At 36.9% G+C, this 25,853-nt stretch overlaps 1 protein-coding gene across 1 annotated transcript in view; it reads right to left on the reverse strand.

Annotated features, from left to right (window-relative positions):
* The window catches only part of Col5a2 (collagen type V alpha 2 chain), a 135,767-nt gene that overhangs the window by 46,936 nt on the left and 62,978 nt on the right, over window positions 1-25,853 (reverse strand). Inside the window, exons 3-15 of the mRNA XM_021198653.1 lie at window positions 21,226-21,239; window positions 19,837-19,869; window positions 18,838-18,870; window positions 17,405-17,458; window positions 12,810-12,920; window positions 10,404-10,481; window positions 7,422-7,466; window positions 6,084-6,137; window positions 5,664-5,717; window positions 4,944-4,997; window positions 2,216-2,269; window positions 1,256-1,309; window positions 600-644 (exon numbers count right to left, since the gene is read on the reverse strand). Coding sequence (XP_021054312.1) covers window positions 600-644; window positions 1,256-1,309; window positions 2,216-2,269; window positions 4,944-4,997; window positions 5,664-5,717; window positions 6,084-6,137; window positions 7,422-7,466; window positions 10,404-10,481; window positions 12,810-12,920; window positions 17,405-17,458; window positions 18,838-18,870; window positions 19,837-19,869; window positions 21,226-21,239 — 683 coding nt within the window. The remainder of the gene's footprint in view (window positions 1-599; window positions 645-1,255; window positions 1,310-2,215; window positions 2,270-4,943; window positions 4,998-5,663; window positions 5,718-6,083; window positions 6,138-7,421; window positions 7,467-10,403; window positions 10,482-12,809; window positions 12,921-17,404; window positions 17,459-18,837; window positions 18,871-19,836; window positions 19,870-21,225; window positions 21,240-25,853) is intronic.

Raw genomic sequence — 25,853 nt, forward strand, 5'->3', positions numbered from 1 at the left:
GCTACGCCAGTGGCTGGCAACAATATGAACTAACCAGTACCTCCCAGAACTGTGTCTCTAGTTGCATATGTAGCAGAGGATGTCCTAATCAGCCATCAATGGGAGGAGAGTTCCTTGGTCTTGCGAAGATCATATGCCCCAGTACAGGGGAATGCCAAGGCCAGGAAGCAAGAGTGGGTGGGTTGGGGAGCAGGGTGCGGGGAGGGTATAGGGGACTTTCGGGATAGCATTTGAAATGTAAATGAAGAAAATATCTAATAAAATAGAAACTGTACATTTACACAATAGAGTACTACACAGCTATCAAAAACAATGGATTTATGAAATTCTTAGACAAATGCATGGATCTGGAGGATATCATCCTAAGTGAGGTAACCCAATCACAAAAGGACACACATGATAAGAGTCATTCTTGATTGCAGCCAAGAAGACCAGTGGCATCAGGAAGGGCAAGTTCTCACATCGATCATCCAACTCGCTTTAGTTGCTTTTCTCTCAGGTACTTTTCAGAGTGATTTACTAGTTAACATATGCCTTTTTATTTGATAATTTTCTTATTGAAACCCCAAAAATAAAGAAACAAATAATGTAATGCTTACCAGAGGGCCCATAGCACCCATTGGACCAGTGGGGCCAGCTTCACCCTAAAGCAGAGGTGAGAATACATCACAGGGTGAGAAATCTAAATATCGTTACCAAACTACTGGTCCAAACATGCATGATTTTGAAGGCAGTTTCAAAAAGAACATTTGAAAAATGTGCTTTCAAGGGAAGACTTCAGAGTTTGTTTTACTATCTTTTCTTAAGAATTAAATGAAACTTTAATTGCCAAAGAAAGAAATGAAATCTAAACTAGGGATTTAAAGAAGATTGAAATTGTAATTACTAGTCAGTGGGAACTTACATGTCTAACATATCCCAAATAAAAATTTTTAATGTTAAAAGTAACTAAATTATTTTCTTAGGAAATTGACAAATAAAATTAAAAACATTTTCCATGTGTATATCTCATAATGATGTTCTCCTCTTAAGAATTCCTGATACATGTGTGCTATCTTCTCTACCTATATAAACAAATCATTTGGGAGAAGAAAAAAGGGGTAGAGGTCTTGGCATAGAATAAAGCAGCCAGGAAACTTTTTATTTACTTGGATGCTCATTTATTTAAGTCCCTCTCCTCTCCATATTATTCCTTATTTAAAAGATGCTTACAACAACTGAATTGGTACTGTAAGACGTTTGGTGTTAGACAAACCTTAGCACCAGGTGCTCCAATTTCACCTTTGGGGCCTTCAAGACCTTTGTGTCCCTGAAAAGGACAATATAAATTCATAAATATTTTTTTAGCTTTCGTCAGTTTAAGAAGCATAAAGGAAGAAAGAACCAAAAAGCACATTTACATAAAGTAAAGTGCCTCATGCAAACAATTCTCACCAGTAAAATCATTGCTTACTATACTTCTAAAATTTTACAAATAATATTACCAGCTTAAAGCATCAATCATCAAACATGTGATGACTTCCTAGAAATGTAATCTATATTATAAAAAATTATAGCGACGTTAGGCAGATTATAGATTCATATAAGCTTTTTAAATGCGTGCTTGGGTAGGGGTTGTCTTGGATCAAATCCCCAAAAGACATCAAAAAAAAATGTTACTTGATCGATAATACAGCAATACAATTCTTCTTGGAATTTCAACTACTCAAAAAGTGACTGCCCCATTTGATTGGCCTTGGTTTTTGATACATAATTTGAGAGAAGATAGAGAGATAATACCTATATCCAATACAGACTCATATATAGCAGATGGCTGATGATTTATGAGCAGTACATTTAATAGTTACCTATTCATTATCTTAAATTTAGAAAACTTCTTTGTTCGACCTTTTAACCTAGTGTCACCATTTTTATTATGTCACGCATTGCGCTATCCAATCAATGATTGTCTCTTTTCCTAAGTGTATCCATTTATTACCTGAGGTTGTAAGCCAGAGACACTTTTCACTCACCACACCATTTCACGTAACACAATATAGCTTTATAGAACCATACGAAATTCAAAGGAAACTTGGGGTAGCATTGTGATTTTAGCAATGCAGAAGAACATTGCAATGGCAAGCACTGAAGGACAATTGGCACTCAGAATTACAAAGGTTTTGAGTTAATTATCCCCATGCCCCACTCAGTAAAAACAGAAAATAAGACAACTTACTCTGTGACCTTTCAGACCAGGGAGACCAGGAGCACCAGGAAAGCCTCGAGCACCCTGAGAGAAAGGTACATGGGCACATTGTGGTCAAATTAAAAAAAAAAAAAAAAACTCTTAGAAAATAGACACATCATATACACCAACATAATAAAGGAAAGAACAGGATTTTGTCTATAAAAATGTTACTAGGGTGATGAAAACTAGAAAGATAAACACACTGTTGGAAGTGGGCATGTGACACACAAATATATGTTTATGGAGGGGTCTCCTTTCCATTGAGTTTCATCTGTAGTAGAAGACAAGAGGTCCTTATATGTAGTAAGCCAAGGATTTTGATTATTTTTATTGTTGTCTGAACATTGGCAATAGGATGGGTAGTATAATATAATCCTAACTTTTAAATTGTAAGTGTTCAAGACAATTTTTGTAGAAGTGATGACTGCTTAAAGGTAAATGAGGAGCTAAAATATCCAACAAAAAAGTCAGGAAATGTGAGGGTGGCTTTGTGTTTAACTCATTCATTTCTATTTCTGCTAACTCTGTTTCTTCTACTCAAGCACAGTAAAACAAAGAATAGAGATGCAGCCATAAATGAAACCTAGTTGTGTAACTACTTTTGAACAGAATCTAAGATTTTTCATGTACTTTTCTTTAATGTTAAGACCCAAGAAAATAAAACACACACATATTCTCTGCCTACACGAATTTAGTTTTGCATTGAATTCCCATTACTACTGCCACTGGAAGGGTCTATACCCAGATAGTACACACTGCTACTAACAAACCACTGTTAAATTTCAACTATAATTTTTAATCTTCAGTAAGATCCCTAACACATAGCCTTATGCTGTAAATAATCAATAGCTGGGCAACTGACTGAAGAAAAGTTTTAATGCCTCAGAAACTCATCCGTTCCACCCATCTTTTCAGAGGAACTTCTCTTGTCCCAGCATTTCCACATATTGCAGAGTCATTCCCTTCTACACCTTATAGTCTTTATTCACTATTTACTAAATGAATGAATAAGCAACATATCAGAGAAATATTTTCTGTGACTTCTTGCAGAGTAAATATTTCTGTAGCGTTTTGAAAGTAGGGCATTTAAAGGTATACTAATTTTCTTTCGGAAGAGATGAGATGCCACTAATTCTTCTGCTGACACAAGCTTCCTTAGAAAATATTTCATATCAAGAAGTCCCTTAAAGCTTTTTTTATTTGTTTTTGTGCTTTGTTTTTTTGTAACTCATACCCTCCCTCTTGCTGAGATATATTTCCCTTCACCCTGAGCAAGCAACTCAGTGCACACTCATCCAAGTCTATGTGAGAATAACTGAGCTGTTTATGTCAAGAAAATAGTTAACTTCAGCTTTTATGGTGCGGGGAGACTTCCCATGTGATTACATACTTTAGTATAAGAAGGAAATGAACTAGATGTACTAACACTCATAAAGACTCATTCTCATTCTGCTGACCCTGGGCTGTCATCACAGCACAAATGCATGCTGTTTCAATGAGCGTGCATCTGTGCTGTGCTGGCAGAGTACTTTCCTCCCCATGGACATGCACGCTCTGAGTCCATGCAGAAGTGCAGAAGGTCACCGAAGTTTCCAGCCTGAATTGGTCTAAAAGTACATCTCTGTCCTAGTAGCTAAACCTCATGCCTTTGCCTGCACTTATACCCAGGCTGATAGGGGAGCGAAGGAAAGAAAGCAGGAAGACGAGGGGTTGGCTTCATAATTGAGACTAAATAAGCCTTAGAGCCCTATAAACCCCAGTTAGAGATCAACATTCCTCTGTTTAAAACAAAATCCCAGCAATGAACCTCATCACTTTCCAGAAAGTAAACATACGGTCATGGAGCACTGGGTGGTTATAATAAGCATAGAAAAATTAGGAAATTATATGGACTAAAGTGAAGAGGGGCTGGATTAAGCTGGGGGCTGTTGGGTAAGAGAAACTACACATGTTGGCAAAACAGAAGATTATTTTCGTTTCCTTTGTCTCTTATTTTCTCCATTCTAATCTAAATGAAACACACCAAAAGAAACTAAACAAAGCAACATGAGAGTCAGACAGGCAGGTTTGAGGAATGTTCAAGGTTCCAGATTTTGAATTCTGGTGGAATCGTTTCACAGATATGTGTTTCCTGGGTGAACTGAGGGGGAATAAAACAGCTGTTAGACATCCTGGCAATAAGTGCTTCTCTTCCTATGATTTTAGGGCCCAGGATATTAATAAAGGATTTCAAGACACATTAGAACTTGGGGAGCAGCCAAAGGAGCATCCTGTCCACAGTTTAGTCCCCAGCTGATTGAAAACACACACAAGGCAACAAACCCAAGTTATTATTTCAAACAGATGATGTTGCTATACAATAAACATATTTAGAGCTCAACAAAACTCAGGTCACATTGATGTAAATAGGTCACATTGATGGCTTCTTAAAATACTTCATAAATGTGGAAATTTTGAGTTTTGGGAGTATTCATGTGTATTATAGTCATGATACAATTGTTTTGGCACTAAGGTTTTCATCTGGGGCCAATGCAATTCTGAGAACTGGAATTCATTGTAATGCTGGCAAAATGTCCCTCCACAGTTTGCATTTTGACATAACAGGATATCACTTGTGTGTCTGCATTTACCCAATATCTAATGCATGTGTGTACAATGAGCTGGAAGTTTCACTTTCTTTAACCTTTATGGCAACATACTGAAAGCCATTACTTACTGGTGATCCTGAGAACCCCACTTCACCTGTATTCCCATTTCTTCCAGGTTCACCCTTAATGTGAAAGAGGGGGTGAGAGGTATGAGAGATTAAATATTATTCTCTGAGATTGCATGACAAATTACAGATGCTATAACTATAGCAAGTTTTTGTGCTATGCTGCAAACTGTAAAGACAGAACCCAGGCTCTATCTCTGGTAACGTTTAATCCTACTGTTTAAGTTATCAATGAGAACAGATGGGTGCAAAATAACCTATTCTGATCTAACACTTTCAGAACATCAGAATTTACATGCAAAGGACTGGGGCACAGCTCAAGGCAGAGACCCTGTCTGTCATGAAAAATCCCCCAAGTTTGATTCTAGCACAGCAATAAGTAAAATAAAATAAACATGTGTTCCCTATTTAGAGTAAATTATCTTTCCAGCCTTCTAAAAGACAAAAAGTTGGGCTTTTGTTTGTTTATTTTCAAAGATAAATGTTAATAAAAGTCTTGGAGAATATAATAGAGATAGTATTTAATAATTTAGCACTTTCATAATAATGAGTTCTTTCTGATTTTGGACAACCTTAACCTGTGTTCTTCACTTTAGAGTGGATTTAATAGGAGCTGAAGGAATGAGGAAATGAAATAGGAATCAGACCAGAATATTCTCCTGACCCTTGTAGCTCCCTGTTGGCCTCTTTCAGACTCCAAAGCAATGTGTTATAGAAACTTACATCTTCTCCAGGCTTCCCAGGTGGGCCCTCTGGTCCACGGGAACCAATTGGACCCTAAGAAAAAAGAAGAAAAAATGCTGAGAAGAATATCTACTTCCTCCTTCCAATACTATTCAAATACTAGTAAGACAATGAAAAACTATCAAGTAGCATTACTAATGTTCTGAATTTAATCCTTGTGTCTCAGATCTGGTACATAAGAACAGAACCATTGAATTGCTCAAATCTAGTATCAATACTATGTACAACATTTGTACTATGAGTTAAAATCCACAGAACATAAGTACCATCCACAGCATAGGGCTTCCAGGATTATCGTTTCTTGTTAAGTTACTGAAGCCTAGGAGAACAAATAATCTCACAACACATCATCAAGGTAGACCCATGTGCCATGGGCTGACATGCTTATTCCATATTTACCATTGGTCCAGGCTCACCAGGCTCACCAGGAGGTCCTGCAGGTCCCACACCACCCTAAAATTGAGAACAAACGATAAATGAAGCAAAGGAAAGCAGCATACCAATTTCTGTACTCTTGACAAAGTGCAATGTTCATATTGGTTTCTGATACTTCCCAGATACATAATTTTAATAAATTACTGACACTGAATATAATGTGATTTCATTATGAAAAATTAGACTAAGATTAAGACTTAGTTCATTGGTCTATTCAGATAAATTTGTGTTAAAATAGACTAGTGCTAGCACAGAATGGGTGCTCAGACAACGGTACTTACCATCAGAAAAGTCCATACAGATGATCATGACAATGTGATTACCTTGATTGAGGTAAAGATTTTTTTCTTTTGAAGTATTATTAGCTAATACCCATTAAATCATTGCAAAGAGTAAAACAGTTCTGCATCATAGTTTTACTCACTCTTGGTAGATGTGGGAAGGAACTACATAGTATTAGGATATTCTTCAAGCAAGATTCCACAGAATAACCACCTTGACTTTAATTTACAATAATATTAATTGTAAGTGACCTTTTACTATCTGATTGTAAAGCCAGAGGTTTGGAAAAAAATCAACTATGGGAACTTTATAGGACATGAAGTAATGCTCTGTTATTTTAGAACCAAGGACACATAACATAACTCCTAGTGTTAGAGGTGAGTCATATAAAGAAGTTAGATGACGAATATGTGGGACCAGTAAGAAACTGTGAGAGCTAGGGGACATCTCAGTGGATTAAACATTTGCTATGCAAGCATGGGAAGGATTAGACTGTGGGCCTCTACCACCCACGTAAAATCTGGGCAGATATAGTGGCCACCCTGCAATCCCAGTGCTTGGTAAACAGAAATGGAAACAGGGCATCTCTGGAACAAACCAGTCAGCTGACTGCCTCAAGAAATCACGCAAAGAACAAATAAGATACATGACTTCAGTCTCTGGTCTACACACACACACACACACACACACACACACACACACACACGCACGCACATGCATACGCACACGCACACACACATACACACACATACACATGCACACACGCACATGCACACACACGCGCACACACACACACACACACACACACACACACACACACACACCACATTACTTTAAAAAATAAACTATGAAAAAAGAAAGCTGCATGTCCTACTTTATCACTAAGGATTAATTAGTAGATGCCTTTCCAAGTGAGAATTCTGAAGTTTAATGTTCTGTCTAAAGTAGTCATGAAACATGAGGCTTATTAGTGACCTTTATTTATGTTATGCCATATCAATTAATTATAAAAACACTTACTTGTTGTCCTTGTAAACCCTGAGGTCCTCTTGGGCCAACAGGACCCTTAAAAACAAGTGGGAAAAAGTTATATCATATTTATGTCACATTATATTTATTCTTTTTAGATTTATTTATTTTATTTCAGGTGTATGAATATTTTGCTCATATGTTTGCCTGTGCATCACATGTGTGCCTATTGGTCTTGGATGCCGTATGAGAATATTGTGCCCTTTGGAACTGGGCGTATGGATAGTTGTAAGCCACCACAATGGTATTGAGAATCAAACCTGGGATTTCTGAGACATCAGGTGCTCTTACCAGCTGAGCCATCTCCTCATCTCCTCAACTTATTTAAAGCGGTGAATGTGTTTATAACTTGGATTGTGATGACTGACTAGAGGGCCATAATGACATGCCCCAAACTTGCTCTTCTGGGAGATTAAATTTGAGTGACAGTTGTGATAACTTCATTGTGAATCCTCTGCGCCATAAGGAGAGATGACCATGCCTATGCACACCCAGTTTCTTTAGGACAAGGGCCTGCACTTGCTAATGGGTGGTTCTAACAAAGGAAACCATCTGAAAAAGGGAAAATCTTGGCGGGCACATAGTTCTCGCAGACAGGTAGTTGGTAGTTTGATGCTTCAGCTCCACAGTGGCCTAATTTAAACAACAATCTAAGTTAACAGTTTATGAAATCAACAGTCTTTGTTAGGTTATTTCCAATGTCAGTCTAAAATTATCTGGGTACTGAGTTCTCTGAAACATTTTTTCTTTCACAACATATATTAAAAGTGTAAAGCCTTCCTTATCTACACATTAAATGATTCCCCGAAGAACAAGAAACCGGGAGGAGAGAAACGCAGATTTCAGGACATTTTAGTTCTGTATGAGAACAACAAAGCAAAATCAGTTTAACTAAAATCAAGCTCAATTGAGTGAAAGCTTCTAAGTTATTTTTAGTTCATTATGCATGCTAGCTACTGAGGAGAAAAAGGACCTTTAAAGTGTGGAAGCAGAATTGGCTGCTTGGGAAGAGAAAGGTTCATAGAAAAGGACAAACAAGGTAAATTCAAGAATGAACATTATTAGCCGGGCGTGGTGGCACACGCCTTTAATCCCAGCACTCGGGAGGCAGAGGCAGGCAGGTTTCTGAGTTCGAGGCCAGCCTGGTCTACAAAGTGAGTTCCAGGATAGCCAGGGCGACACAGAGAAACCCTGTCTCAAAAAGAAGAAGAAGAAGAAGAAGAAGAAGAAGAAGAAGAAGAAGAAGAAGAAGAAGAAGAAGAAGAAGAAGAAGAAGAAGAAGAAGAAGATTATTAAATTCTGTACATGTTAAAAAAAATGCATTGTAGGGGTTTGCAGTCCTATAGTAGGAACAATAATATGTACCAACCAGTACCCCCAGAGCTCCCAGGGACTACACCACCAACCCAGAGTGCACATGGAGGGACCCATGGCTCCAGCTGCATGAAGATGGCCTTGTTGGACATCAATGGGAAGAGAGGCCCTTGGCCCTGTGAAGGCTGGATGATTCAGTGTAAGGAATGCCAGGACAGGAAAGCAGGAGTGGGTGGATTGGTGAGCAGGGAGAGGGGGTATGGGATAGGGCGTTTTGGGGGGGGGATGAGGAAAGGGGACAACGTTTGAAATGTAAATAAAGAAAATAAAAATTTTTTAAATGCCATTGCTATGTACAATTAAAATATGCAAATAAAACATTAATTTTAAGTAAAAAAAAACTTAAAAATAAATAACATTTTGATAAGATGCAGGTACTAATATATATGTAGTTTCAACTTTAAATATATAAATCTGATATCTCAGAAAATTATCACAAACCAACCAGTCAATAGTGCCACTAGTAATTTAGAAAATATACAAATCATGTTTGAGGTGTCCAAAAGCTGGCCCTAAGGATGAAAAGAGGAATGAGAATCTACGAGGTGTGACTTCACATTTTATTGTTTGAAATCTCATTAACATGGAGCAGTTTTGAATTATTATGATCAAAAGGCATGGGAGAGTTGACTTCAAGAGTATTAATTTTTTTCTCACAGTCTAGAATTCTTCAAATAGCCAACTTAAAAACTAACCTGAGGAGATGGAAAATTCAAGAGACCAGAGACAAAAGAGGACTAGCCAGGAAGCAGAGTTGTTAGAAGAAAGTAGCCAAAGCATTGTTAGGTCAGTAGGAACTCATAAAAATGGAACTCTATTAGAAAGTTCTTCCAAGTCAGTGTTTCTAATCAGCACAATAAAAGATAATAAATACACTTTTAGATTATAAAGGAACAGTGTGTGTGATGGTGGTAGTTATGTCCTGTTCTTCCTCGAGTACTAAATGAAATATGTAGACAGAGTTTACTGATGTTCACAAAGGCTTAGCATGGGTATGAATGGAACGCCACTGGCCTTTTCAATTGCACACAGCAGGACTTGCTAAGTAAATTAAAGGTATTAACAAGTGTGTTTTAAAATATTTTAATTTTCTTAGTATTTATAACATGTGTGTGTGTATGTCTGCTTGTATGTTTGTGTATGTGTATATGTGTGTATGTCTGCTTGTATGTTTGTGTAGTGTATATGTGTGTATGTATATATATGGGTATGAGCTTTTATAAATGTATATGTGAGTGTGTATGTTTCTTTCTGTGTGTTAGTGTGTGCATATGTGTGAGTGTGTGTTTGTGTTTGTATTCATATGTACATATATGTGTCTCTCTGCATGTATACATGTGTGTGCACATGTGCTTGTGAGTGTGTATGTGTTTCTGTGTGTGAGTGTGTGTGTGTGTGTGTGTGTGTGTGTGTGTGTGTGTGTGTGCCATGTTGCACATGTGGAAGTAAGAAGTGTTTATTCACTTCTATCATATGTTTCTTGGGGGTTAATCTCAAATTAGCAGTCGTGGCAGCACTCGCTGAGCCACCTCATTGGCCTCTAACTAGCTAACTTAAGCTTCTTTCAACAAATACTTTATCCATAACTTTTATGCTTACCACAGAGCCAGGCATGAGTCCTACTTGACTTCCAAGTCCAGATTTTTCATCCAACCCAGCCATCTGAGCTGAAAAGGGCTACAAAATAAAAATAAAATAAAGTGTTGACAATGTTTCCACTGTAAAAGATGTGCATCAACATAGTTTTAATAGTGAGAAATGTGCACACTCTGTCATGCTCAAACAAGACTCTTCTAGCAGGCATTTTAAACATTTGCATTTAGCACATAAGGAAAAAAAATTAGCTGTTTTTCACTGTGTGCGGTTTTGATGGACCATTCTCTCCCAGAGCATTTTGTAAGTATACTGGTTCAGAAAAGAACTGCTGCAATGGGGTATATGTCTGGGACCAGACTAAAGCAAGGGTCGTCGGACAAGAACACAGTCGCCAGTTATGGATTCTGGGATCTTCATTTGGCTTCCTCCCATCCCTGGAACCTGCTAATAACAGAGCAAAGCTTAAAGAAGGTATTTTAAATATTTATCCTAAAGATGCCAGATTCCATTGTAAGTAAATGGTGTTCTTTATTCACTCATGGAAAATAACCTAAAAAATGACTTAATGTAAGTTGACAAAAATTTCATAACCATTTCAATCGATTTCTGCTTGTTCCAAAATTTGGAAACAGTTTTACTTATTCTCTATGACCTTTAAAATACTCTGGCAATTAAACTGGCCAAAATTGTTCAACTGTATTTCAGCAGTTTTATTAATTTCCAGATTATAGTGGAGAAATAGCTGTATTGTTCAAACAATAAACCAACAATTCATTCTTTCATTAGAAGCAAATGCATGAACAGTTGTAAAACACTAATAATCTTCGGACTCCATAAGTTCACTTGTGCTATGTAATATACTAAGTGGCATATGCAGCCACCAAGAGTTCAACTGAGTAGACAGAAGAAAGCATTTTATTTGATTAAAGTAGGATTTTAACATTTAAGGAATATTTGTAATCCTGTTGTGGTTTGACTGTGGCTCCCCCAACACACACACCCCAAAAAGGCTTGTGTTAAAATCTTGGTCCCCCACTTGCTCAATTATGTTCATAGCAGCTTTATTCAAAATAACCAGAAACTGGAAACAACTTAGTTTTCCCTCAACTGGAGAATGGATAAAAAAAAAAAAAAAATGTGGTACATCTACACAATGGAATACTACTCAGCTATTAAAAACAAAGACATCATGAATTTTGTAGGCAAATTGGTGGAACTTGAGAATATCATTCTGAGTGAGGTATGCCAGATCAAAATGGACATGTATGGTATGTACTGACTTATGAATGGATATTAGCCATAAAATACAGATTACCCACACTCCACTCCACAGACCCAAAGAAGCTAAACAGGAAAGAAGTCACAAGTGAGGAAGCTTGACTCTCACTTAGAAGGGGTAATAAAATAATCATAGGAAGCAGATGGAGGTAGGGGACTGTGTGGTAGAGAGGATGGGAAGGTGAATGGGTGTGGTTTCAGGATCAGGTGTGGGGAAGGACAGGAAAGAAGTCCAGATGACCATAAGAATTAATGGAAATCTGAAACTCGTGGGGGTAGGGGGCATCTCAAAAATAAATTAAAAAAATAAAATAAAATCTTGTCTCCAGTGTAATGTTTACAAGTGGACTGTTGGGAAGTAACTTCTCCACGGAATTGCCTGATCAATGACTCCATCCACTGATGAGAGATGAAGAAACACTCACAAATGAGGTCTAGTTGAATAAAATTAGTCACTGGGGGCATGTTCTTGGGACCTGTGGCTTTTCCTACACCCTTTCCTTTATTTGTCTTCTCTCCCAGCCATGGAGAAGGGGAATATTTGCTCTCCCCACATTAGGCCATAATGCTCTGTCCCAGCACAGACCTAGAAACAATAGAGCCAACAACCATGGAAGGAAACTTCTCACACTGTGAACTAAAACAAATCCTTTATTGTTTAAACTGTTTCTTGTCAACATTTGTCATGGTGACAAAAAGGTCTGCCCCTAAGAGTCTGTACAACTTCCTGCTCCTTCTATCATCATAGACATGCATCCTCTCCCAGGAAGATACAGGCTTGATTTTGTCAGTGTTTTCGTACTCTGGGAAACAGCAGGACAGAAATGTTCATTCTTTAGTTCACTGTGTGGACAGTGCCTTGGTCAACCAGAAAAAAAAAAAAAAAAAAACCAAAGGTTTGGAATAAAAGCAAATAATTTGATACAAGCCTTCAGAAAGTAATACTTTGTGTTTTTCCAACAATCTATCATGGATTTATCAGTTTCACGGTTGTTCATAGGAGGTCCATATTTACTATAAGGTTTTGGAGTAAGCCATCAACCTCTGAACTGATACAGTCTAACAACATAAGAATGGATTAATGATTTGCATGTAACCTAATTGTTACACTAACCAGAACACAAAACTCACCCTGCTCATGCCATCAGGTCCTGGGTGAGAGGGGTGCCCAGGAGGCCCTGGAGCACCTGGCTGACCAGGCACACCTGGCTCACCATCAATTCCCTGAGGACCACGAGGACCCTAGGAAAGAAAACCAGCTGTCATTAGAACCATCTTAAAATGTGTCAGTAGAAAGCTAAATGCAGTTTTAGATAGCAGTCATGATAATTACAAACAGACAGTCTAAACACTGTCAGTTTCAACACAGTCCAGAGCTTCTGCTGTGGAGATGTAGTCTTGTTAAGAATTTTCCTTGAAGTATGAAATCTTAGAATAATCAGAAAATCACTTCACTTCAGCAGCATTTAGAATGAGCTTTGTTTGATGCTTAGTGAATTTTAAAAAACAGGTTCTAAATTCACTCGTCTGTCTTGTTGCAACATGTTACACTTAACTATAAAAGAGCCTGCTTAACCTGAGTCTACCCTATCTTATCCAAAAGTATAAAGGACCTCACTAGAGATTTTTGGTCTATTTAATCTTCCAAAGTTCACAAGACTTGCAGAATATCTGGTGCATGGTTGTCCTCCAATGCTGTGGATGACATTTGCACATTTCACTCTTCTATACTTTAAGTCTGGCACATTTTATTTTCCTTCTCACCCAAGTGGTCAGCCACACCAATGAGAATTCAGAGGCAAGGCACTGTGATCCAGCAGAGTCTAGTTCTCAGAGAAGTGAGCAATAAGCCATGCTGCCAAGCCCCGCCCTCCTCCTAACCCACATTCTGAGGACAGCTTGGGGAATAGCCATGTCCTCAAGTCTGGAAAAGCTACATCTCCCAGCTTCATCATTCCCATCAGACATGTGAGTGTGTGTGTGTGTGTGTGTGTGTGTGTGTGTGTGTGTTAATCTTAAAAGTCGTAATAAGCTCTGATAGGAAAGAGATGAGAGTAAAGTGATGATGCTGTTTAAAAATAACAGAAGCTTCTAATTCTTAGTCAAGAGGGTAGCTCTTCTTGGCCCACAGGCAGGACCAATAATGCAGCAATATTAACAAGCTGAAGTAGCTGGTTAATCATACTTTGCTATATTCAAGATTCCATGTCTTTCAATATTGGGCCAAAAAAAAAAAAAAAAAAAACAAAACAAAACATTTATGCCTTTGTATTAAGGTAGAAAAGTCTGTCTAGAAAATTCAAAATGTACCTTCTTGAAAAACATTCTTACTTTTTTTTTTTTTTTTGGTTTTGGTTTTTCAAGACAGGGTTTCTCTGTGTAGCCCTGGCTGTCCTGGAACTTACTCTGTAGACCAGGCTGGCCTCGAACTCTGCCTCCCAAGTTCTGGGATTAAAGGCGTGCGCCACCACCACCCGGCTACATTCTTACATTTTAAAAAATCAACCTCCTTCTTGCCCCTAAACCACCGGCAATTCAGTAAGCTCTTTCTGTAGGTATGAGCAAGCTGATTCCAGCTTTTGACTCAGGCTCCTGAATTACACAGTGTGAAGACACCTTTTACATCTATACCAGAACAGTAGAGTAGCACTTGAGCTTATTCATGGTTCTCACTGCCCCCCAATTAAACTACTAAATGATAACTGTTATTATACACAAAAAAAGGTAACAAAAATAAAATCTTAACTCCAAAAACATTTCCAAAATAAACAGAAAAAAATATTTATCTTTTTAATGTGAACAAAAAGAGATCTGGTTAGTTTAATTCTCTAAACTGCTGATGGTTAAGATGGATCAGATACCAAACTGGGTCTGATTTGGTCTCTTCTGTAGTCTTCTGGAATTGCTTTTAAATATACATTGTGTTTTGGTCTAACACAATTTGAAATTTAAATTAATAAACATTTATGAAAATTTTCTAAAACAAAATGAAAGTAAACAATTTAATGAGAATAAGAAAAACATTATGTAGACATTTTAATGATAAAAATAAAAATAAACTATAATTGGGAATACATTAAAATACATTTTATATTTCCAATTAAAGTTAATCATATAAATTTTGTGTTAGGGAAGGAAATGTTCTGTGTATCATCATTTTTCTTCCAGCCCCCAGAATACTCTCAGGCAGCACTCTGCATAAAAGTACTTGTGGATGGCCACTAGGTGGCAAACTTTAAACGTTCACGTGAAGAAAAGCTGCGTACTCCACAAGAACTTTGTACCTCCTGCGGGTTAGCAGTTTGATTGCACAAAGACATGCACACATAACCATGCACACGGGTACATTATGGAATGTTACAGCTGCAATAATTGGTGCATGTTTCATTGCACAAATGATTCCTTAGGTGTCACATGCAATTTGTACTTAACACGTGATTGAATGTTCATCTCCAGATAAGTGACTAGATTGTCAACATGAAGTAACCTGGATAATAATGTACTCTAAGCCCAAAATCTTTGAGTGTGAAGCAATTTGAATAATACACTCTAAACCAGAGACTTTTGGTGAGAGAATCATGGTGGTCACTGGCTTCATGAGTTTCTATCTAATTAGTACTTCTCAATCCACTACAATTTTGCCTAGATTTGGCAGCATCAAGTCATTTTTATTTACAACAATTAGAAAAGAAATGAGGGTTGCTACTGGCATCTGGTAGGTAGAACTGACAACAATCCCACAACATATAAGGAGTTATCTGGTTCAAGACTTTTATAGTGTTAAAGTTGAGAAACCACACTACATGATGTAAATGATTTGTATTGTTTGATAGTACTAGAAACTGGAATGATTTTTATAGCATTTCTTATTGTGACAGTAAAGACCTCAATCCAGCAAATATTTCCAAGGAGGATTGTGTCATGAATCAAAATCTTCTATGATATGCTTGTAGCTAGAAATTAGTGATGATATTTATAGCGAGATAATCAGCAAAAGCTACAAATCAGAAGAAGAAATTAATTAAGAAATGCTAATTATTAACCTGCCATCACATATATTACCACTGCTGAGACTATCAGAGGAATGTATTCATAGAAGAAAGAGGGTAGGAATGATTGTAGGATACAGAGGGATCAAGGACACCAGTAGAACAGAGTCTACAGAATCAACTAAACAGAGCTCAAAGAATCTAAAGATTTTATGTATTTGTCTTATAAACATGATGAGTACACTGTAGTTATCTTCAGATACACCAGAATAAGGAATTGGATCCCATTACAGATAGTTGGGAGCCAACATGTAGTTGCTGGGATTTGAACTCTGACTCTGATCAACATTCTCTATCATGGGACTAAGATAGGAAGCAACTACCTCGCTGTGAAAGAAAAAAAGGGTGAGGGGCTATGAATTAAATTCATCGCTTTCTAACCAGAAATTCTGAATCTGCAATCATTATTTTCATAGCAACTTCCATGTATCATCGGGCAGTGTCATCAAATATCTGTATCTATAGGTAGGTAGAGAGAGAGAGAGAGAGAGAGAGAGAGAGAGAGATGTGTGTGTGTGTGTGTGTAGTACAAGTGCATTGGTAAAATATGTTTTCTGTGTAACTACCTGGACTCCACCCAATAGAATTCACCTTCTGCCTGTCATTTTCATTCTCTAGTGACACCTGAAGAGCTAAAAGCTTTTAAACTATTAATACTGTGAAGTAGTTCAGTGGGACAGCAATGGAGAGTGCGCAGCAGAATGAGAGAATGTAATTTCTTCCCTCACAAATGGTCCCAACTTACTTGGGGAAATTGTCATTCACCCACAGGCCTATGAATTCCATCCCTAATGACAGCTCCTTTGTAAAAGTGTTCCGTTCTTGGTGAAATGTGTAGATGCTTTTTAAGGACACTAGAAGCAAGTGTTCATAACAGTGTAACTTAAAATACATTCTACTCATGTAAGACATGCATTACCCCTTTGCTTATCTATTTCTTCCACTTACATATTGACAAACAACATATTTGAACAACTAAATTTCCATTGAGAATTAAATTTTAATAGCTACATTAGAGATAAAAATTAAATGACACAAAATTTTTTTCTAATCTAAATATGGGACAATAATAGCCACAATAATTTAAACCGGCCATTCAAAATATGAAATACTATAGATTTTAGAGTGGAATGTAAGAAAAATATAATTATAAAATCAAAATGATATGGCTTGTATGCAAGCAGATAATGAGTCTACAGAGTGAGTGGATGATATCATGCTTTAGCCCTCTGCAGCAGCTGTACCTTGGAAAGAAAATAATTCTTCCTAGGAAATAAACTTTCTGTGTAAATGAAGGTAAATTTTACTCATTAATAATGTCTTTTTCCTCTATCCAGTTGTGTATTTCCACAGCTAACTAAAAGTCATAGAGTTCAGGTGTTTTACCTTGACTACACATTCTTCTCATTATTTACCAATGAATGATATCTTCCGATATTACCACAATACACTAACCCTGTTTCTTAAGTCAAATTGATTTTAATTTGACTTTATAAAGAATAAGTGATTTCAGTCATACTTTCTCTCTAGTAAACAGTGGGCAATAATTTTCATGCAGTAATTTGCTCTGAATTTGGACAACTAAAAGATCATTTCATGCACATAAATTTTGTGGAATCTATTGTAACACTGCCTCAAGGTAGCAAGTACAGACCAGCTCATTTGATGTACACTTACAGGTCTTCCTTTAGGGCCTCGGTCCCCTCTTGGTCCTTGTGATCCTGGGGGGCCCTAGAACATAAGAGCATAAATGAGGATTATGAACATAAACATCTATGAGTGATTTTTTTTAAAGATTCAATTGATATAAGAACATTGACACAGAAACATCACATTTCAATTAAGAGTATTGGAAGACTGGACAGCAAAGTCTGTGCATGTGAATATTTTACCCACAAAAGGGAACAGTGAATTAAGAGTGAAGTTTGAAGATCTTTAAAGAATTAGATGACACATAAAGAAAGATGATATGTAGCTAAGCATATTAGGGTAGCTAGTAATTGTGAATTTTTAAGCACCATTTTTACAGACTTCTCCTATGGTAAATCACTGGCCATTAAGATCTAGGCACAAAAGAAGAGTTCAGGTGTGGAGACTTGTGGAGACTTAATTTAGGTGGGCCCTAAATTATCAATTATCTGGTAAAATATGTGCATTCAAACAGGTGCACAATGTTCCAGGTCAGTCATCACTGGCCTGCCTGCTGCTGCCAGTTTTCTGTCACTTCATGTATTCACTAGATGACTTAATGTATTTTTTTACTGCATACATACACACAAATATAATCTGCTTATAATGTTTCGAATTATAATTGCCATAATTTCTGTTCTACTTACAAATATTTTATTTCAAAATTACTATTTGTTTTAACAAACAGTACTCTTGCTTTTGTTTTATTTGATTTTGAATTAAGTTGTTCTACAGACCAGCCCTGAAACGCCTTGGGTCTAAGAATCCTCTTGCCTCGGCCTCCTGAAAAGTAGGAACTATGTGTCTTGATTCCATGTCCTGCTCAGTAACACTGTAAAAGCAGAAACTTACAATGGCCTAAAATGAGTCTGTTGAAGCTATGTTAGTATTCAATTTCAAAAGGTCTGATGAGTTTTTGAGATTTAAATGTTATGTATGTGAGCACGCATTATTCATTAGTTACTTTAAAACACTGTTGATATGCCCAAGTTCAAGATAATTAGTCCTCAAGCAAAGCCAGAAATCTCTTGTGCTAGTATATAACTCCTCAAATTCTATTGCAATGCATTACTTAAGTAAATAAATCTTTCTTACTCAGTCAGCATACAAATATGCTCTTTAAATATGTTATTTAAAGAACACAGTCAATAAAATATCAACAGTGTAAACATAGCTTGCTTTTCCTTTTCACCAGCACAAAAACTAATGCATAAGGAAAAATAAAGTTTATCAACTTCAGAATGAAACTAGCCCTTGTGTACCATGCATTGATTCAAAATACAAAGTCTAAATCTGAAAATGGTTTGAAGTAAAATATTTTGGGAGGACAAGCACTCTTCTATGTCCTGCTGTTTCCACATGTATACCTTGTCAACAGAGATGCTCAGTATTCACAACAAACACTGGAGAAAAATACTTACTGCAGGTCCTGGACGACCCCGTATGCCCGTTACCTAAACACAGAAGAAGGACATTTGTAAAGGCAAAATTTTACACAAAGACTTGGAAAACTCAGTAGTCTGATGAACAAAAACAAAAGCACAGCTGAATCTTTTAAAGGATGTAGATTTTCTTAACCAGTTGTACTCCCCCTGCCTTAGAAGTTAAAGCATCACCTAGTTTGAGCTCTAACATAGGAATGTAGTATTTGCAATGGAGACTGATACACCCACACTGAAGACAAGGGCACTAAGTCCAAAGTTTCACCTTCAAGACAACTGTGTGACTTCGAACTGATTGCATATTCTCTGTGTACTAAGCTTCTTCAAGTGACAATTTATATGAAGACTCAAATGCAAATGGTGTGTATGAAATAACTTCATAGAATTATATGGCTTAATAAATGTCAAATATTTGGAATCTAGGATATATCAAACATGAAAAGGGGAAACTATAGAAGTGTTTACCTTTCAAGAAAATTGAGGAAAAATGGAATTTAAAGGTAAAGTAAAAATGTGTATAATACCAAATAATTAACTGTGCAATGTTTTCCTGTACTTTTGACAAAAACTGCCATAAAATCTCTGAGTTGAAATGATAGCAATTTCATAATACCATGATGAACTTTCTGCTTACCTACAAAGATAAATACACCCTAAGGATTTTGTATTAATGGGGAATTTCAATCAGGATCAAGGTATAACACACTTCTAAAATTGTGAAACATCAAACCAAGAACACAAATATTAACTGACAGTATATATAAATATGATACATTAAATATTTTAAAATCATGATTTTATATTGTCAGTCATATGACTATAAAATTTAATGTATAATATTGTATCAAATATTTTATTTTATCTTATTCATGTTATATTAAAATTTTTCATTATAAAATTACTTTCTTTTTTAAAGAAAGCAATAATATACAACTCATAGTTATATATAATGTAACATAAAAATACACATATACTTACAACAGGCACTAATCCTGGTTCTCCTTTTTGTCCCTAGGAAGATATTTTAAAAGAAAAGATGCCAATTAGAAAATATAAAGTATTTAGAGAAATAACATGTCACATTAGCCTATGGAAAACACTGGACATTTCTAGGAAATGTTAACTAGGAGAACAAAAAGTTAATGTTCAATAATAAAGGCATTCCACCAGACATTGTTTGTGGATAAAATTTCTACTCATCTAAAGAACATAAAACAAATCTAGCATATTAAATGAGCAAAGATTTGTTTTGCTTCAATTTTCACTACATCAATAGCAAAGAATTGACTAGAATTCAAAAAGGTCAGGGGAAAAGAAAGAAAGACATAACATAGCTGAAACATCACCCTAAAGATTCAAATCACAAAAAGAAACCCAGAGGAGAGTTACTTGCGTGACAGGGTTTTCAGGAATATCAAATACCACTCTTGCCACCTGTTTCCCTTTCATGGAATTCATAGCAAATGTCAAGATTAAATGAGGGTAAATATTCTTGCCTCATCTGAACCAAAGGTGCAGCTGTTCTACTTGTGGTCTTCCCCAATCTCTGAGGGGAGAGTTGGAAAAAGTGAACTGCATAGGAAGAGACTGCCAGGCCAGTCTACATCCCTCAGTGCAGGCACAGCAAGCAAAGCAGACAGCAGTGGCTTTCCGTTTGAATAGTAGAACTATGGACTCTTGAAGTATATATACTGGTTTTGTGATTGTGTGGTCTGAGGTGTACTTCCTCATATACTATTTAGTGTTACCTGCCTCAGTATTTGTCTTTCTGTGATTTTTGATCTCCTTAATGCCATCATTGTGTCTGCCTATTTTGCTTCCTTGATTATCTTCTTGAACCCATCATTATTAATGCATTAATTGCAATTAACACATTATAGAATGTTATATTCCATTAAGCAATGGAGGAAATGAAGTATCACTTCAACACATATGTTCTAAGAGCAAGGACTGCGGAAGGAATGCCTTTGAATTTACTTAATTTCTTCTCTCACATATATTATTATTTCACCTAACTATAAAGTCAAATCTGTGGGCAATAGAGAATTTTGGAAGCAAAGGAAATACTCAAAAGACCTTATCTCACTCAACACTCTGGTTATAGCCAGGGTTAACTTTCTGACAGGTCCCATCATTTTTATGCACTCTTGTTTTTCTAATCAAAGCCACACTGTTGTATCCCTAAACTGTCACATTTAAAAAAAAAAAAAATAGAACTACAGTGACGTCCTTAAATACCAATGAGTGGGTGGCATTTATGATTGATATTTAAGCTATGTTTCCATACAGTTCAGAGCACAGTTCCATGCAGATAGTCTCAGAAAGAATTTTGCCTATGAAAAAGGAATCATGCTAAGTAGAACTCACCTTTCTTCCTCTCCCTACAAAAAAGAAAGAAAATGTCATTAATATGGAGAAACAACTATGAAAAACATCCGGCATATATGCTTTCAATAGAATATTTCCTCACAAACCTGTTACCTCCCTGTTGTAGGATTTTCTCTGTCCAATCACATTAGGGCAGTGGCAGGCCTGTGATTGGACAGGAAAAGGGAGGAGGAGCTAGGAGTTGGGGAGACAGAGGTCCCAGAAGGGAAGGAGGGAGATGAGCCAGAATGGAGGCAGACATGGTGTTATCTAAAGGTTAGAATAATTGGGTTAAAGTCTTATCATCAATTGGCTCTGAAATTATTGTATTGGCATCTTGTAAAATGTGATATTATTAACAGATAAATATGATTGGTTAACTATAAGCTTAAGAGGCTTAATTCTACCCGGTAATTAGGCTTTGAGATGGCTGATTGTGGGGTGTGTGAGGCTCTGCGTGGAAGCGAGATGAACTCACTAGGTGAGAGAGTAGCTCAGCACTGAGCGGACCCCGCCCCCCCACCCCCCACATAAGTGTTGTGGCCTGCCAGTAGCCAGTACCAGTTCTAGAGCAGGAACACAGACCACCGGCAGGGCAGGACAGTTGGCAGGTTGACTTTTTTATTATTATTACCTGCAACACCTCCCCAGTATGGCAGAGCTCAAAAACTGTCTGGAATCAATTCCAACAAAAGAAATAATTCATGTAGTCTCACACAATCATACTTTTCTTCACAACATTCATAGAGATTCTAGTATTGGCAAAACCATAGCACTAGGCACTTTATCATGAATTGTATTCAATGGATGCTCCATGTTGTTTGTAATATTTTTAATGCGCTGAGTAATTTACTTCAAATAAAAAATGTATTGTTCCCAGAGCTGCAGTAGACATCTTCCTCAGATCCTGTCCTATGTTCCCTGTTCTTGATCCCTGCCACTATTACCGGTTTCATGTATATTATTATAATCTTTTTCATAAATAAGCAAATAATGACAGGGACCTTATCATTTTTCCATATTCTTTTCTTGTTTACTACTACTACTACTACTGCTACTAAAGACAGCTTACTGCCCTGCTGAGGAGCCCAGCTTGGCCCTGTGGACAGAGTAACATAGTTCCTGCTCCTGGGACAGGGCCCAGGTGAGAGCCTCCAGGAGATGCTGAGCCCATTGTTTTATCCTCTGTGCTTTACAAAAGCATACAGATCTCTAAATTCTTCTGCAATGTTAAGAAAAAGATGTATGCTTGCTGTCTCTTAAGAATCAAAGGGCTGGGGTTTAGGGATACTGATTCCTCAAAAGGGAACTAGGAATAAATACCTAAATTGATATGTAAATAGAAACTGGGCTTTGATCTGCCTGAGATGAGATAGTAGAAAGCCAGGGCATTTCTTCTTTAAAATTTTCTCTAGTGAGACCTGAGCTGTCTGAAGATCTCTGAGGAGCAAACCAACTCTCCAAGAATTGTTTTCTTAGTAGGATTTCTGATTTGGTTGGAAGATCAGCAGTTTTTCTGACTTTGGTCAGAAAGCCATGGGCTATGCAGATAGCACTTAGAATTTTTACCTGCAGAGAAAGCTGCCTCAACCAGAGGGTTTTTAGAATAAAAAGAAAAAGCTGTATAGAGCAGAGAAGAACCCAAACACATGGGAGGGGGGAAGCGGGAGGTGGATGGTGGGGTGCTGGGAGGTGGCTTGGTCTGGAAAGCCAACTCATCTGACATTAGGATGTCAGCTTGGAGCCAAGATTTGACTTGTTTTTCTTTTGCTGCTCCCAGACACCCCTCTTCATGTTGAGGCTGGTCCTTGGCATCCTATTAGGATACTTTGAAGAAGGGAAGTGGGAGCTAAATAGAAGTTAATATAATTTGGAGTTTTGATGGATTAGCTAGAAATTGTCTTATTATAAATAATGTTATAATAAATAATGGAGATATATATATATATATATATATATATATATATATATATATATATTTGACCATCTGTAAGCATATTTGTAAGATAAATCCTAAAATTCATTGTGCCAATTGGCAGGGACAAAATAAAAATTTGACATATTACCAATATACCATTTCCTAAGGCTGCAACATATTATACTACTGCAGTCAGTGAACAAACCTCCCAATACAATAGCCAGTGACACGATGTGTTCACAAGCTATACAATATTGCTCAATGTGCAAGGCAAAACAATGTGATTTTAAGTGTAAGTTTTAATTTGATTTTGATGGAATTTAACCAGTATCTGACTGAATTTCCTTTAAAACTTACATTATTTCCACTCCTATGTTTGTTATTGCTATCATTGATGTGTTTATAAAAAGATAAAGAGAGAAGGGATATGTTCTATGGAGGGGTGATGAGGTGTTGGGGGAGGGGTGCTTAGGCGGGACCATGCCAAGGCATCCCTTCCCCCATAGGAAGGTGGAGTATAAAATAGAATTTATTCAGGGCAAGGGAAGGGGAGTTAAGAGGGTAGTAGAGGCAGACAAAGGCAGAGAGAGAGAGAGAGAGAGAGAGAGAGAGAGAGAGAGAGAGAGAAGAGAAGAGAAGAGAAGAGAAGAGAAGAGAAGAGAAGAGAAGAGAAGAGAAGAGAAGAGAAGAGAAGAGAAGAGAANGAAGAGAAGAGAAGAGAAGAGAAGAGAAGAGAAGAGAAGAGAAGAGAAGAGAAGAGAAGAGAAGAGAAGAGAAGAGAAGAGAAGAGAAGAGAAGAGAAGCTGGCCATGAGTATGTGGAAAGAGAGGTGGGAAAGGAATAGCAGGGGAGCAAGAATCCAAGAAAACAAGAAAGAACAAGAGAGGGAGGAGGGGCAAACATCCCCTTTTATAGTGGGTCAGGCCTACTTGACTCTTGCCAGGTAACTGTAGGCTTGGAGGTGGACTTTAGACAGAAGGCTAACAGTTAAAATTATTTGTAGCTGAGATTTCTCTCATTTGCAAATTGAACTGCAAATTTGCTTTTTTTTTTTTTTTTTTTTGGCATGGTTCTGTTTTTGTTTTCATTTTCTTTCTTTGTTTGCATACTTGAAAATGAACCTAAGGCCTCACTCACAGTAGGTATATACTGGACCATTGACTGGACCACAACCTGAGAAAAAGCCCTCTTTTTTTCAGGACTACAAAAAAGTTCTGTTATCTTTGACAAGAATAGAATTCCCTTTTATCTCATATCAACTATTTTTTTTGTTTTTGTTTTTGTTTTTTGTTGTAGGATGTATGACTGTCACCAATCTAAGACTCATCCATTCTAAAGGATTTTACAATGTTTAATCTTTATCACAAGAATATAATAGGACATTGCTTTCTAAACTTTTGCTTACCTATTATAATTTTATCACATATTCCTTGTGTATCTTATTCTCATTATTTATATTATATTTTTATTTTTATTTTTTTAAAATTTATTCTTCTCACATGTATTACACCCAGACCACAGTCTCCCCTCCCTTCTCTCCTCCCAGTCTCTTCCCACCTCCCCTCTCCCCTAGGCCCACTCACTCCTCCTCAGTTTCCCTTTAGAAAAGGACATGCCTTCCAGGGATATCAACCAAACATAACATATCAAGTTGCAATAAAACTAGGCATAGCCTCTCATATTCAGGCTGGATGAGGCAACCCAGCAGGAGGAAAAGCATCCCAAAGGCGGGCAAATTTTTTTATACAGCAAACCTATGCAATTCTGCAAGGTAATTTTATACTATACTACTTTATAGCAATGCTTCACTTAATTTCCTTAGGTTTATAAATACACAATTTTGTTTTTTGTAAACAGAAAATTTTTTAGCCTTTTTTTTTGGTTCGTTGGGGGTTTTTTTGTTTGTTTGTTTTGTTTGTTTTATGTTGGTTTTGGGGGTGGTGGCAGTGGTAGTGATTGTGGGGTTTTTTGATGCTGCTGCTGATGTTGTTACTGTTTTATTTGTTCGTTTGGTTTGGCTTTGGAATTTACAGTGTGTATTGCCTTAAGCAAACTTGTCTAGAGTGGCTACCTACTATATATTACCCGTCATAAAAATGCACAGGAATCTAAATTATAATTTCCAAATTCCTGCTCAATTTGCCCAACTAACAACATTGTTTTCCCAAGTATTGTCAGTGCTAAGATGATTTCTTTCTTTAATGGTTTGTTCTGCTCCATTACATTAGTGTTTTCTTTGGGAACTTTTCAAGGATACATATATTTTCTGCATGTACTGTGTTTTTTAATGTGTTTAATTCTTCTTGATTTTAATTTATTATTTTTCTATTCCCATGGATGACATCTACATCTTTTCTGTAAGCTGGGCACTCTCGCCTCATTGTTCGACTTCCTAGTTCATCTTACACAGACTTGCTTGCTTTTCCTCCTATTCATTGCATGTAGTTCCTGCTAAAAAGCCTTCTTTCTTAGACACACCTGTGACTTTACTAGGTTTTGAGCTGAAGGCACAGCTTAGTACTTTGTAAAACTTATGTATGTAGAAAGTACCCAGCACTTAGAAAATTCAAGGCTATCCTTGGTTAAATTTGTTATAGGCCAGCTTGGTATACATGAAAACTTGTTTCAACATAGAGAAAGAAAGAAAGAAAGAAAGAAAGAAAGAAAGAAAGAAAGAAAGAAAGAAAGAAAGAAAGAAAGAAAGAAAGAA

This window comes from Mus pahari, chromosome 5 (assembly GCF_900095145.1).
Source record: "Mus pahari chromosome 5, PAHARI_EIJ_v1.1, whole genome shotgun sequence".
Lineage (NCBI taxonomy): Eukaryota > Metazoa > Chordata > Mammalia > Rodentia > Muridae > Mus > Mus pahari.